At 46.1% G+C, this 14141-nt stretch overlaps 1 protein-coding gene across 1 annotated transcript; it reads right to left on the bottom strand.

Moving 5' to 3' along the window:
- Positions 1-6885: 6885 nt before the first annotated feature.
- Positions 6886-11803, bottom strand: LOC131313887 (uncharacterized). The gene is made up of 8 exons (XM_058342383.1): positions 10974-11803; positions 10115-10874; positions 9586-9913; positions 9053-9492; positions 8792-8986; positions 7932-8641; positions 7307-7835; positions 6886-6978 (listed from the first exon to the last, which is right to left on the bottom strand). Exons 1-8 carry the CDS (start codon positions 11801-11803, stop codon positions 6886-6888), a joined length of 3885 nt encoding a protein of 1294 aa, XP_058198366.1.
- Positions 11804-14141: the final 2338 nt, after the last annotated feature.

The raw sequence follows: 14141 nt of genomic DNA, 5'->3' as shown, positions 1-14141 counted from the left end.
AAGAGGTTTTTAGGTTCCCTTTACGTCACTTTCGATGTTTTCTTTAAAGACATGTTCGTGATTCAATTGGAAATTGAGAAATTGTAGAGGAAGAATGAATTTCTTTGCCTTCAATGACAATGAGTATGAAAGCAAAACTTGAAAAGGGAAGGGAGATAAAATCAATTTGTTGTTGTTTGTTGATGTGGTTCTTGATCGTATAGGAAGAAGGCTGTGTAGATTTTTGCTTCAAAAAATTGTATGGTGAAGTTGTGGCTATTGAAATGGCGGGAAAGGTAAAATTGTTGTTTGACACGTTTGTTTGAGGGATATGCTAAACATGATTGGAATAGTGTGGAAGTGCCTAATGTGTACGAGGCCTCGGCTATGACTCTTAAAGATGATTTTGATGATCCCCATATGGCTTTAGCTACTCAATTTTGTTCTTATATGGAGCAACAATTTTGTCGAAGTCTGAAGTGGATAAGTACTTAGCCGGAAATTTTGACATTTTGGTGTGTTGGAAGAACAATTCTGTGAGGTATAATGTATTGTCACAAGTGACTCGTGATGTGTTAGCATTTTCCGTCTTTATACTTGCATCTAAGTCAGCTTTAAGCATAGGAGGAAGCATACTTGATCCTTTTTGCAACACACTTTCTCCCGCAATTGAGATTGAGCAATATGAATCCTACGAGTTAGGTGCTCCCTCTGTCCGGATTTAATAGTCATTTTTGAGAGTTCGTGTCACTTTTCAATCGATTATATCTTGTAATTTATAATGTTTTATGTAATTTTAAAAATATTGTCTTATAGAACTAATCGAGATCTATCAAACAAAATCCGTATTAGATATAAAATTCATTACTAATTTAAAGATATAACTCATTTTTAATCCGGTTAGACTTGAACGATGGACTATTAAATCCGAATGGAGGGAGTAATTATTTTAAATTTTATGCTGTTGTTTTGTTAGGTGCATAGTGTATTACTTGCATTTTCAAACTTCAAGTTATCTTCATTTTTTTTCCTTGTTAGTTTTACCGGATTAAGATCAACCTCAATCTAAAGCCTCGGTCCAAGTTTATTAACTATCATCATCATATAGATTTTGGTATAAAATTTCTGCCTCAAACCTCATTTGCATTGCTTCATTATATATATACTCTTATTTTTTAACCTTTTACTTAAACTTCATTATACCTCATTTCCTTGCGGCTATTTTTTGAGAATGCATGGTGACTGGTGGTATAATGGTTTTTTGGGATATTTTTGCAGCCGAACTTTAATTTTGTGGCTATTTTTAAGGATGGTGGACTGGTGGTATAATGGTTTTTAAATTAGTAAAGTGGGTTTGACATGGTATAACTTTGGAGGATACAGTTTTTTTGAAGTGGTATAGTCTTTAAGTGGGGCATAGTTTGAGACTAAATGATATGCTGGGTATAGTTTTTGTGGACTCTTTTTTTTTTTATCCGAAGTTTTTTTTGGACTAGATTTGCTATTTTTATTGAATGCTTGTTGGATTCTGAATTGCATGAATTATGAAGATATGGAGGAATGCTTTCGGAATTTGGATAATGGACAGATTGGTGGATGTCTGATGAAGAGATTAATTGGTTTTATTATTGATGGAATGTGCTTGAATTTTTTGTAATTACTTGTGGTTGGGCTTTGTTGAAGTGCCTGTTTTTAGTTTTAGTGGGCCAATTGAATAATAAAGGAGGTGGTAAGTTTTATGGGAAAGCCCAAACAAGAATGGGCTTTATGGGGCCATTGGGCTCAGAATATATATATATATGAAAACTAGAATTTGAAACAACAAAATTCTAATTAAAGAAGCCCAATCTGTAGTTTTGGAAAAATGACGGCCATGACGTGTTTTAATAATTAATATCCGCCAAGGACATGCTGAGAACATTTGTTAATACTGAAAGTGTCCTTGGCGGTTATTAATTATCAAAACACGTCATTGGCAGTCATTTTCCCTCTAGTTTTTGCCCAACGCAAACAACCGACCCGATCCAACCCACAATACAGAATTGATTTTCTCGACAGTTTTTTCAGTTACACGGACCGGTTACGTGTCAAAAAATGGCCTAACCGACCTAGTCGGGTCAAGTGACGGGTTCTGGCCAAACCTGACCTGTGCACACCCCTACCCAAATGGATGAGACTAATTCATCTAGGGTTGGCTGCAAGGAACCAACACGTATCCACGGAAAACAGTGAGAAGTAGATAGGAGGGATTTTTGCAGTTCGACTATCGCTTGTTTTGGATACTAACACTGGGCACGTGCTTTGCACATTAACTGATCATCATATTAGTTAAGTCAATCGTCAATGGCTATTTGTGGGGCTCCATTTTGGGTGGTTCGTCCTCTTTGAATGGTGCTTTGGGGATAGCTTTTATCTCTTTTGCCCAATCCTGCAAAACGAAGCACGACTAAGAGACCACACCGGAGGCTCTCCGGGATGGCCCTCCGGTGTGAGAGTCAGTTTTCTTGCCCGGAAGAATTAGAGATTGGGAGCTAGGGTTTTGTTTGAGCGTACCTCCTCCAAGGAGGCATAATGGGATATTTATAGGAAACCCTTCGCTTGGTCTCCAAGATTGCACCAACGCTTCGACACGCGTCGGCTGATGTCACTATTGCATCACGTTTAGGGTTTTGCAACCGTTTTCATGATGAGCTGGCACCTTCACGTGCCACCATCATTATTCTCATAACCGTTCGGATGACGTCACGAACATCGTCATAACCATAGTCACTGTTCTGATGTGGATTGACTGGACCGTCGGGCAAGCCTTGCTCGGCACCGAGCATTTTGCGGGACCTTCGGCGGCTGTCAAAATGATCATATCCTCCTTACCGAGCAAGTATAGGGAATGGGGTATTAGAGGAGATGTAACTAGAGGAACCCTCGGCAACAGGAACCCTCGGCCACTGTTGCTGACCCTCGGCTATGGTTACTAGATCACGTTCGGAATGGAACAAGTCATTCTGCTCGGCCTGCTACAATAGCCCCTCAACCCATGCCGAAGCTTTTCACTCGGTATGGGTTGATTCAAAACTTGGCCGAGCTTGAACCTTCGGAAGAAGAATCCGAGCCCCACATTGGGTAACAGCTGTCGAGTATTCGAACGGGTGTGTCAGTTGAAAGGACATCTAGGCAGACGAGGAGACGGCTGGCATGGGCAAGGGCTTCAGTCGCCACGTGTCGCGTAGAGGTTGGCGAGGGGTTCGGCGGTGAAATGATGGGCGGGAAATTCGAAAAGGCCTGCTCTGCTTATAAATACCAGTGAAGGAGGAGAGAGAAAGTTCTTCTGCACTTTCTCTCTCTAGCGCTTAGACCTTCTCTCTCTTCATTTCCGTTCCAGAGCTCAGCTTGAATCCAAATCCTCAACTTCAAGCCCCAAATCAACTGAAATCTTCAGGTATGTCATCGATTCTTGTCGTTTTAGTCTTTCTCTCGCTTTTTATGCTTATTTTCTGGGTTTTTGGGATGATTTTCGAGTTTTTTGTACTGTATGAATAGTGGATTTCTGGGGAGAACGATGATGTTCATTCCTGAACTCATCCTGTTCTTCCGAGCCCCCATAGGACATCTGGGGCTCAGCCGAACGATTGATTTATTGGGGATAAATTACCGAACGTTCCCCAGCCTTCTTATTTTGCCGAACGTAGGAGAGTCTTTGTAGGAGTACCGAGCCCACTATAGGTTAGAACATGACTCGTGAGCCGATAAGATGAACCGAACTTCCAAACGATTTTCTTTGCCGACGCAGATTTCACTAGCTTAATACCCCTTTGTTCTTTTCCTAGGTCTGGCTCACGAGGTCATCGACGTGTCATCAGACTCGGACTGCTCGGAGACCGAATCCGATCGTCAATTCCTCAGCGAACTTATCGAGTGGCGTAGGTTGAGGAATAGCCGAGCGGTTGTATCTTCTTCAACAAGGATGTCGGCAACTTCCCCAGTATCTGACGATTCTAACGCCGAGCGAGATTATGAGTATGCTGCCGACGACTTCCTTACGGAGCCCGAGATAAGCTTCTCTCCAGAAATCCAATCCGAAACCGAGCCACAAGTGGGTCAAGAAGCCAAGTCAAGACTTATGTCAGGAGCCGAAGCTTCGACATCGGCTGTAAGCGATGCCGACCTTTTCGACAAGGGCTTGCTATGTCCCTACGCTCATTATTTCAGCGGCAGCCCTGGAGAGTATGCCGCCTTCCGAACGAAATACAACATTCCAGAGGATGTTCTGATTCATAGAGTCAGAAGCACAGACATAAAAGACCATAGGGATCACCGTCCCGAACACATAACCGTGCCTTTAATGGCCATTTGTGAGGCCGGGCTTCGGTTCCCAATTCACCCCTTCCTTAGGGAAATTCTTTGGAAATTTAGTTTAGCACCCCACCAGCTTGCAATCAACAGTTACCGAATCATTATGTCGGTGATTGCCTTGATCGAGAGTCACAATTTAGACTTTACCCCGACGGACCTCTTTTTCACATATACCATGTCCAGACACGGGAAATCTGGCCGTCGGTATCTGTCGACGCGTCCCAAAAAGCAGCCTCTGATAGACGGTCTCTCGGACACCGACAAATGGGCTGACTTTTACCTTGAAGTGCATGGAAATTTTGAGTTCGGCGACGGTCTTCGTCGGTTCGCCGTTCCAAAAGTGGCTGATACAAGAGGTAACTTGACCGAACGTGTTTAAGTTATCTATTACGCTTTACTTTCTCTTTTCTTCTGCTTTGGGTATTTCTTGAATTGCTACGTTTTTTTTGCAGAGCTCGGCCCTATTTCCAAGGTACTCAACACCAACTCTCGGGAGAAGGAAAACGAGACGCTGCTTGCCCAGGTTTGTCGACACGCTCCGACCCTTCTTGATTACCGACCCTCCTACAAAGGTGTGCTGAGGAGGAAGGAGAAAGGAAAGGAGGTAGCTCAGAGCAAGAAGAAGACATCCAGTGCTCCCGCTGCCGAGGCTGTTCAAAAGAAGAGAGGAGATTCCCTTTCTGTCGGACTCCGAAAGAAGAGGCAACAAGGAGGGGTGAGATTGCCGAAGATCGGATTTACAGCAGAGGAGTGGCTTACTCCGTTTGATTCTGCCGAACTTCCCCAGCCCTCTTTCGAAGATATGTCAAGAAGGAACATTCCAAGGCCTGCGATTCCAACGAAGACGGCTAATCCTGGCCGAAGCCGAAGTTCTTCCGAGCAGCAAAGCCAGAGGGAGAAGAGACAGAAAACGTCAGAGGACGTTGTTCTGCCGACCATCTCACAACCCGTGCCTCTTGACACTCTTCAAGCCCCTTCAACAAAGGATCAGGGGAATTTGGTTGAACCCCACATTGATCTTACTGATCCAGCCACCGAGGCCGCTGTCCTTCGCCAATTCAGCCCTTCATACACTATGCCTGATGGCAGGGTTCTGCTTCACAATGACTCGGTTAAGGAGGAGCCGAACCTTGCTATCACTCTTCTGAGAGGGCTGGCTTTGCCGAGGGATTACGATCAAGTTCCAACCGACCTTCTTCCGGGTCTTGGTGAGATGTGTTCTCATCTGGTGCAGGTATCATTTGCATTCTGTTTTGTTTATTGTCAACTAACAGTGGAACCTCTTAGTGAAAGTCTTTTCTTCTGTATTTTTGCCAGGCTGGGCAAGCTGCCTTGAAAGCATATGACAAGGCCACCAAAGTTACTGCCGAGCGAGAGCGATACAGGTCTGATCGAGATTCCTACCGAACCAAGTGGAGGATCTCTGATCAGCAATCAAAGGATGCTGAAGCAGAGGTGGAAAAGCTGAAGAAGGAGCTTGCCGACATTAAGGCATCTGCCGAGGCCAATGTTGCTCGGATGAGGACAGAGGAAAAAGAGAAGCTCAAGGCTGCCGACGCCAAAGGCTATGAGGCCGGAATAAACCGAGCCGCGCTGGAGTACACCCAGATTGCTCACAAGATGGTGAATGACGAGCTCGAGGCTCGGCTTCCTGACTTCTTCAAGCTGGGTTATGTTGCAGGAGCCGAGGCGATGGCTGCTGTAATGGCCATTCAGGCCGATTCTGGCTTTCTAAAGCAACTTCCGGAGCCGACCGTGCCTGATTTGGAGCTTCCGTATACCGAGGATGAGTGCCTACCGTTGCCTCCTGAAGATGACGATGAAGAGATGGCTGAAGCGGCTGTGGCAAATTCTGAGGAGAAGGCTGGAGGAGATGAGAGCCATGCCGAGGTTCAAGACAAGGCTGCTCAAGATACCCCAGTTTAGGATTTCCCCTAGGTTTTTATTTTGTTTTCAAAGTATTTTGAACTATGCTTTTGGACTGGATGGTACCGAACATTTGGGATTTTGCTATGCCAGATGTAATAGTTTAAAGGGGGTCGGCATCGAACGTTTTACTAAGCCGAGCCCTCTTGGTAGGAGATTCTGAATTTCAGGTTCAAGTTTGTGTTTGAATGACTAAGAAAAATTTTCAACTTTGTTATTGCACTGAAAATTTCTTCATGCCTTAGAAATATTTTCTGATTTTGGCTGCCGAAGGTTAAGCAACCTTGGCTTGCTTTGAAAGTTTTGATAGTTACTCATGATAGCCCCTACTTTGGTTTAAGGCTCGGCTCAAAATGCCAGTCTTATGCCAAGGTAATAGGTAGAGTAATTGTTTGATGTGGCCATTTAGTTCAAGTCAAATTATGAACATAGCCGTACTAAGGATAAACTTTCAAGTTCATCTATTGCTTTCTGTTTGGACTTTAAGTTGTCCGAGTTGTTTATGATTTACTTGAAACAGCCCTAATGCTTGGTATAAGGCTCGGCTCAAAATGCCAGCCTTGTACCAAGGCAATATGTTAAGTAAATGTTCTAAGGGTGGTCATTGCCGAACCAATTTGTTTAATCGAGTTATGGCTGGAAATCGAATTGTCCGAGCCATAATCGTGTTTGTAGTAAAGAAATCCGAACGTAGCTGTAACTGTTTAGAATATTGAGCTTATACTGATTGAAATTTTGAATCATTGTAATCAAATATGAAGAACACTGATACTTCAGAAGTAGGAGATACTTTTCATTAAAAAGACTGCCAAGACAAGTACAGCACTTTGGTAAGGGAAAAGTAATAGACTTGATAGGTGGTGTGATAGAGTGCGACCGATGAGAGTGTTCAGAGGTAGGCCTTCCTGAGGTTCAGAGCATTCCAAGGATTTTCAATTTCCCTTCCATCTTTGTCTTCTAACTTGTACGAGCCATTGCCGACCTCTTTAATCACCCTGTAGGGTCCTTCCCAATTTGGTTTGAATTTTGTCTTTTGATTGGCTCGGACAACCTTCCTCCAGACCCAGTCATCGGTTCTGAACTTCTTAAGCCTTACGCTTCGATTGTAGCCCCGAGCGACTTCTTGCTGATAGTTGGCTAACTTGAGCTGAGCATCGTCTCGCTTTTCTTCGGCTAAGATTAGCTCGGTTGCCACTGCATCATTGTTAGATTCTAGATCAAAGGTTTCGGTGCGCAGGGTCGGGAACTTCGATTCCAGTGGTATGACAGCCTCCATGCCGAAGGCCATTGCAAAGGGAGTTTGGCCGGTAGAGCGTCTGGGGGTGGAGCGGTAGGCCCAGAGGACCCTAGGAAGTTCTTCGGCCCATTTTCCTCGTTTAGAGTCCAGCCGACGTTTGATGCCAGCGCAAACAGTCTTGTTAGTGGCTTCGGCCTGGCCATTGCCCTGGGGGTAGGATGGGGTTGAATTGAAGAATCTAATTCCGAACTCAGCACAGAGTCCAGTTAATTCCTTACCGACGAATTGTGAGCCGTTATCCGATACAATAGCGTAAGGCACGCCGAACCTTGTGACAATGTTCCTCCAAACGAATCGCCGAACGTCAGTTTCGGTAGTTGTGACTAACGGTTCGGCTTCCACCCATTTTGAGAAGTAATCCGTTGCAGTGATCAAGAACTTGAAGCCCCCAAGAGCAGTTGGAAGTTTGCCTACTATATCCAAACCCCACTGAGCAAAGGGCCATGGACTAGTGATAGGTTTGAGAGACTGAGCGGGCTGCCTTGGTATGGGGGAGAAAAGTTGGCAAGGCTTGCACCTTCTGACCACTTCTTCACAATCCTTCTTCATTCCTTTCCAAAAGTATCCTTGACTTAGAGCTCTTTGACATAGGGAACGGCCGCCAGAGTGACAACCGCAGCTGCCAGAGTGGAGCTCGGTTAAAATAATCGGGACCTCGGTTGGGTGAACAACCCGAAGGTATGGCCCAGTGAAGCTTTTTCTGTAGAGTTGGCCGAGCTCAGAGATCCAGTAGTAGGCTGCTTTGCTGCGTACGCGGTGGGCCTCCTTTTTGTCAGAGGGAAGAGTATCATCTTTGAGAAATGAGGTGATTTCATCCATCCAACTTGGGCCGAGGGAAATGTTGAATACTTCTTCCGATACTTCAAAGCTCGGCTCGTGGATCTCACCGAGGCTGATATGTCGGTATTCAGATGCTTTGCTTGCCGAGGCCAAACTAGCAAGAGCGTCGGCATGAGCGTTGTTCTCTCTGTTGATCTGTTCGATTTGGAATCCTTTGAACCCTCGGATTAGCTCTAGAGCGGTAGCTTGATACTTAATCATTCTTGGGTCCCGAGCTTCATAATCACCTGTTATTTGATTGACGATCAGCTGAGAGTCGCAGAATACTTGTAGATCTTCAACTTGTAAATTTGCCGCGGCTCGGAGACCAGCAAGCAGAGCTTCATATTCGGCTTCGTTGTTTGTAGCTTGGAAGTTGATTGTGATAGCACTTTCATGAAGGACGCCACAAGGGTTTACAAGAACGACCCCTGCGCCCGAGCCGTTGCTGTTGGATGCCCCGTCAACATGCAACTTCCAAACGTCTCCGCTGAATAAGTTCCAAACTTTCCGAGCCTCTTGTTGTTCCAGCATACCGTAATTAGGCTTTACCAGTGTTTCCTCGTCCGGGCTTCCAGGGGTGAATTCAGCAATAAAGTCTGCCAATACTTGTGCCTTGATTGCAGTTCGAGGCTCAAAGTGGATATCAAAATTTGCTAATTCGACCGCCCATTGAGATACTCTGCTAGATAGATCAGCCTTCCTCAAGAGGTTCTTAAGCGGAAACTCCGTGAGAACTATGATGGGGTGCTCTTGAAAATAAGGGAGCAATTTCCGAGCTGCTGTAACCAATGCTAGAAGAAGCTTCTCCAGCGGCAGATATCTAGTCTGTGCCGGGAGCAAGGTTCGGCTAGAAAAGTAGATTGGTTGGTCCTCAAGGCCTTCCCTTCGGACAAGTGCCGAGCTCACAGCGTGCGGAGAGACAGCTAGATAGAGATGAAGAGTTTCGAAGGCTACCGGTTTGACAAGAAGAGGGGCCGAACTAAGATAAGATTTCAGCTCGGCAAGGGCTGCATCACAATCTTCCGTCCACTTGAAACTTCGTCGGCTTTGCTTCTTAAGCGTTTGAAAGAAGACATGGCACTTATCCGACGAGCGGCTGATAAACCTGTTGAGAGCCGCTGCCATCCCAGTGAGCTTCTGAATTTCCCGAGGAGTGGATGGTGGTTTTAATTGCTGAATAGCTAAGATCTGGTTCGGATCTGCCTCGATACCGCGCCGAGTAACTAAGTAGCCGAGGAACTTCCCTGAGCTAACTCCGAAGGCGCATTTGTCGGCGTTAAGCCGTAGCTTGTGCTTTTTCAAGATTGCAAAGACTTCGGCAAGATGAGAGAGATGATTCTCAGCCTTGAGACTTTTCACCACCATATCGTCGATATAAGCTTCCATGATTTCTCCGATGAGAATTCCGAACAACAAGTATACCATTCTTTGGAATGTGGCACCAGCATTCTTAAGGCCGAACGGCATAACTAGGTAGCAGAAGAGGCCCCTGGGTGTGATGAATGCCGTCTTTTCCATGTCGTCGGGATCCATGGCTATCTGGTGGTAGCCTCGGTAAGCATCCAAGAAACTCAGTCAAGCATGACCCGCCGTTGCATCTACCAGTTGATCAATTTTTGGAAGGGGAAGGCAGTCTTTCGGACAAGCATCATTCAAGTTGGTGTAGTCCACGCAAACTCTCCATTTTCCATTCTTCTTTTTCACCACCACAGGGTTTGCGAGCCAAGTGGGGTATTGTACTTCTTTGATGGCGCCCGCCTCGAGGAGTTTGCCGACTTCCTCATTAACTGCGTCGGCGTGAATGCTGGCTGACCGCCGAGGTTTCTGAATTACAGGCTTTGCTGATTTTGAAACTTTGAGGGAGTGCTGGATAAGCTTTGGGTCAATGCCTGGCATTTCGTACGGTGTCCATGCAAAAACTTCGATGTTACTTTTTAGGAACTGCAAGGTTTCTTCACTCTCGGCTTGGGATAGGCCAGCGCCGAGCATGAAATAACGTGATGCATCTTCGTTAAGAGGGAATTTGATAAGATCCTCAACTGATTTCTCTTCAGGAAGAGATCCGACGTCTTCAAGAACTGGTTTGTCAGGGACTTCAACCCAATGTACTCTTCTGGTGCATGATGACTTTCCAATGGCCGAGACGTAACACTGTCTGGCTTGTAATTGATCTCCAAATAGGTCTTCTTGTCTGCCGTTGGCGCCGATGTACCTGACCACCTGGTGGTAGGTTGAGGCGACGGCTTTAATTGAATGAAGCCAATTTCGGCCGAGGATCGCGTTGTATGGGCTCGGGGCATCCACAACGACAAACTCCAAATTAGAAGCAACCGAGCCTGTAACAACAGGGAGGGTAATCCGTCCAAGAGGCCAAACGGGAGTGCCACTGAATCCGATCAGAGGGACTTCAGCGGGGAGAAGGCACGATTCAGGAATTTTGAGTTCCTTAAAGAGAGACAGGTACATTACTTCTGCCGAGCTTCCTTGATCAATCAACACCCTTTTGACAGAGTGAGTTGAGATTTGGATTGTGACCACCAGAGCGTCGCTATGGGGTGTTTGGACACGTTGTAAATCTTGCTCGGTGAAGGTGATTGACCAAGGACGCTCAAGCATTTTGACTCTTTTTGGAGCGCGATTGATGGAAAAAATTTGGGTAACTTTCTCAGCTTTGACAAGCTCTTGCCGAAGCTGTCTTGCTGCCTCCTTTGTTGTTGATCCATGAATAACATTGATTACTCCGACTGGACGCGGAATAAGGTTTTGTCCGACAGCGTTCGGCTGTCTTCTCGGCGTCTTTGTCCAATCGATATGATCATCAAGAAGTCCTTGTGCCGTCAGATTTTCCAAAAGTTCCTTATAGGGAGCGCAAGCAGTGGTGTAATGCCCGAGCTCATTATGATACGAGCATCTCTTCCGATTGTTGTTGTTTCCTTCTTCGGTGTTCAATTTGGGAGGGTTCGGCCAGACAAAGAACGGTTCCCTCTCTATCGTACGGAGGAGGAAATAAATTGGCTCTTTGAAAACTGTGGTTTCAGCTACATAGTCATGAGCTTTCGGCCCCTTTTTGTCTGCCACCTTGACTGTGTTGACCTGCTTCTTCGGCTGGACAGCGACCACAGGCTTCGGTGGTGCGATTTGGGGCGTGGGGACATGAAGGCTTTGAGGTATAATTGAGTTTTGTCCTCCTTGAAGTTCTCGCTCGGCAAGGAACTCTTCGTAGGAACAGAACTGCTCTACCATCCTCATTAGCTCATTCATTCCATGAGGCGCCCTTATTGCTAGCTCATCCAAGATCTTGCTTCCAGTTTCCAAACCATTCTTAAAATTCCTTGCCGCCCAGTATTGATCAACACCGGGTATCTCGTTAAATAGCTGCCAGTAACGTTCGGCATACTTCCGAAGCGTCTCGCCGGGCCTCTTTCTCATCTGGGCTAAGGCATCTTCTTCCTTAGCTTGCTTGTTGCTAGTGATGAACCGATAGTTAAAAGCTCTTTCAAGCTCTTTGAAACTATGGATCGATCCAGCCTCCAATTGGTTGAACCAAAGCAAGCCGAGGCGCCCAAGACTTGAGGGGAATGCTTTGCACATGATGGCATCATCGTCGGTGACGCATGAGATGGTGCTTCTGTAGCTGATGAGATGGGTGTATGCCTCGGTCGTGCTGGGATCGAACTTCTGGAATTTTGGAAGATGTAGACCTAGCTTCGGCAAGGTGGCTTGGATCTTTGCCGAGAAGGGTGATTCTGTCAGCTTTTTCAATTGGTACTCGTGGGTTGGCCGAGGGGGAAGACCTTCCCGAGTGTTTCGAGACTTCTTTGATGCTCGGCATTCCTGTTCTTTTTGTTTTCCTTCGTTCTCATCCTGCCGACGTTGGAATCCCCTCTCCCTCTTTTCTATGGGGATCTTTCCGTAGTTTTCTTCTGGAAGATTTTCGGTATGGTAAACTCTTCATCGGCTAGGGCGATCGTCTTGCCGAACGACGACACTTACACTTCTTTCACGGTTTAGCCTCCGAGCGCTGACTGAATTTGTTGCTCGTCCTTCATAGGCCTTTTCCCGAGGGACTTCATCGTGTTCGATCCGATGGCTCTGAGGACCTTTCCCGTTTCTTCTCGGCGTTCGGCTTCTTTGCCGTTCGGATTTGTATGGGATGAGAGCCTGATCGTTGTCTTGGAATTCCACGGTATCGTAGCATTGGGAGCCGTGGGAGTATTCGTCTCCAGCCGATGAACTGGAGAAGACAGTATGCGGGCTCCCCTCTCGTCGTCCTTCTCTGCCTGTATGTCCCGCACCATTGCCGAGACGTTTATGAACTGGTGAGAGCTGCTGCCTAAGGCGAGCGCTGTCCCCAGTTCGATGGTCTGTCAATGGTGGGTCCAGGCGGTCGTGGACTGAGATTCTTTTTGGCCGTGCATCAATACCCAAAGGTGGAGGGGGCGGCAAATTTCCTCTCCGGCGCCGATCTTGAGATCCAGAGTGGGAGACCGTTGGAAATTCTTTGGCCTTAATTCTTTCGATCTCCAGTCGTAGGACGGCTACATCAGCGTTGGTCTGTTCTTGTTGCTGCTCTAGCAGTTGAACGTATGCTAGAGCATCTTCGCTCAGACCGACTGGACGTTGGATGGAAGAGCTTACGCCTGGAGGAGTAAATCCAGGAGGATCAGAAGGTTGCGTGTTCGATTCACGTCGGGTTCACCAAATTGTGGGGCTCCATTTTGGGTGGTTCGTCCTCTTTGAATGGTGCTTTGGGGATAGCTTTTATCTCTTTTGCCCAATCCTGCAAAACGAAGCACGACTAAGAGACCACACCGGAGGCTCTCCGGGATGGCCCTCCGGTGTGAGAGTCAGTTTTCTTGCCCGGAAGAATTAGAGATTGGGAGCTAGGGTTTTGTTTGAGCGTACCTCCTCCAAGGAGGCATAATGGGATATTTATAGGAAACCCTTCGCTTGGTCTCCAAGATTGCACCAACGCTTCGACACGCGTCGGCTGATGTCACTATTGCATCACGTTTAGGGTTTTGCAACCGTTTTCATGATGAGCTGGCACCTTCACGTGCCACCATCATTATTCTCATAACCGTTCGGATGACGTCACGAACATCGTCATAACCATAGTCACTGTTCTGATGTGGATTGACTGGACCGTCGGGCAAGCCTTGCTCGGCACCGAGCATTTTGCGGGACCTTCGGCGGCTGTCAAAATGATCATATCCTCCTTACCGAGCAAGTATAGGGAATGGGGTATTAGAGGAGATGTAACTAGAGGAACCCTCGGCAACAGGAACCCTCGGCCACTGTTGCTGACCCTCGGCTATGGTTACTAGATCACGTTCGGAATGGAACAAGCCATTCTGCTCGGCCTGCTACACTATTGATAAATAGTATCACACACATGACTATGCTATGGATTATAATTATAAGTGTATTATCACAATTCTCAGTTTATCCCAATATCATGTTGATATGTATTATCTCGAGCATCGAAATCTTAACTACCGTCATCAATTGCCACACCATCATGTTATGAAATATTTTTTCGCCTAGTAATATAGTATCATTGTTTTTTGCACTATTTCTATGGAGTCTTGCTTTAAATCTTCTCTTATCTATATCACTTGCTTCGTCATAGCCATTTACTTATCAGGATTGATTCAGAGGCACATAGAAGTATCATCATAGCCCAAATTACCCAGTTCTATGCCATTACAAACACCACTGCAGAAACCAAAAGAAACTGAACATAACATAGACAGCAAACACGTAT

The sequence above is a fragment of the Rhododendron vialii genome, chromosome 13a (genome assembly GCF_030253575.1).
Source record: "Rhododendron vialii isolate Sample 1 chromosome 13a, ASM3025357v1".
In the NCBI taxonomy this organism is placed as follows: Eukaryota; Viridiplantae; Streptophyta; class Magnoliopsida; order Ericales; family Ericaceae; genus Rhododendron; species Rhododendron vialii.
The sequence above is the reverse complement of the archived record's forward strand: the minus strand, read 5'-3'. Positions and strand labels throughout refer to the sequence as shown.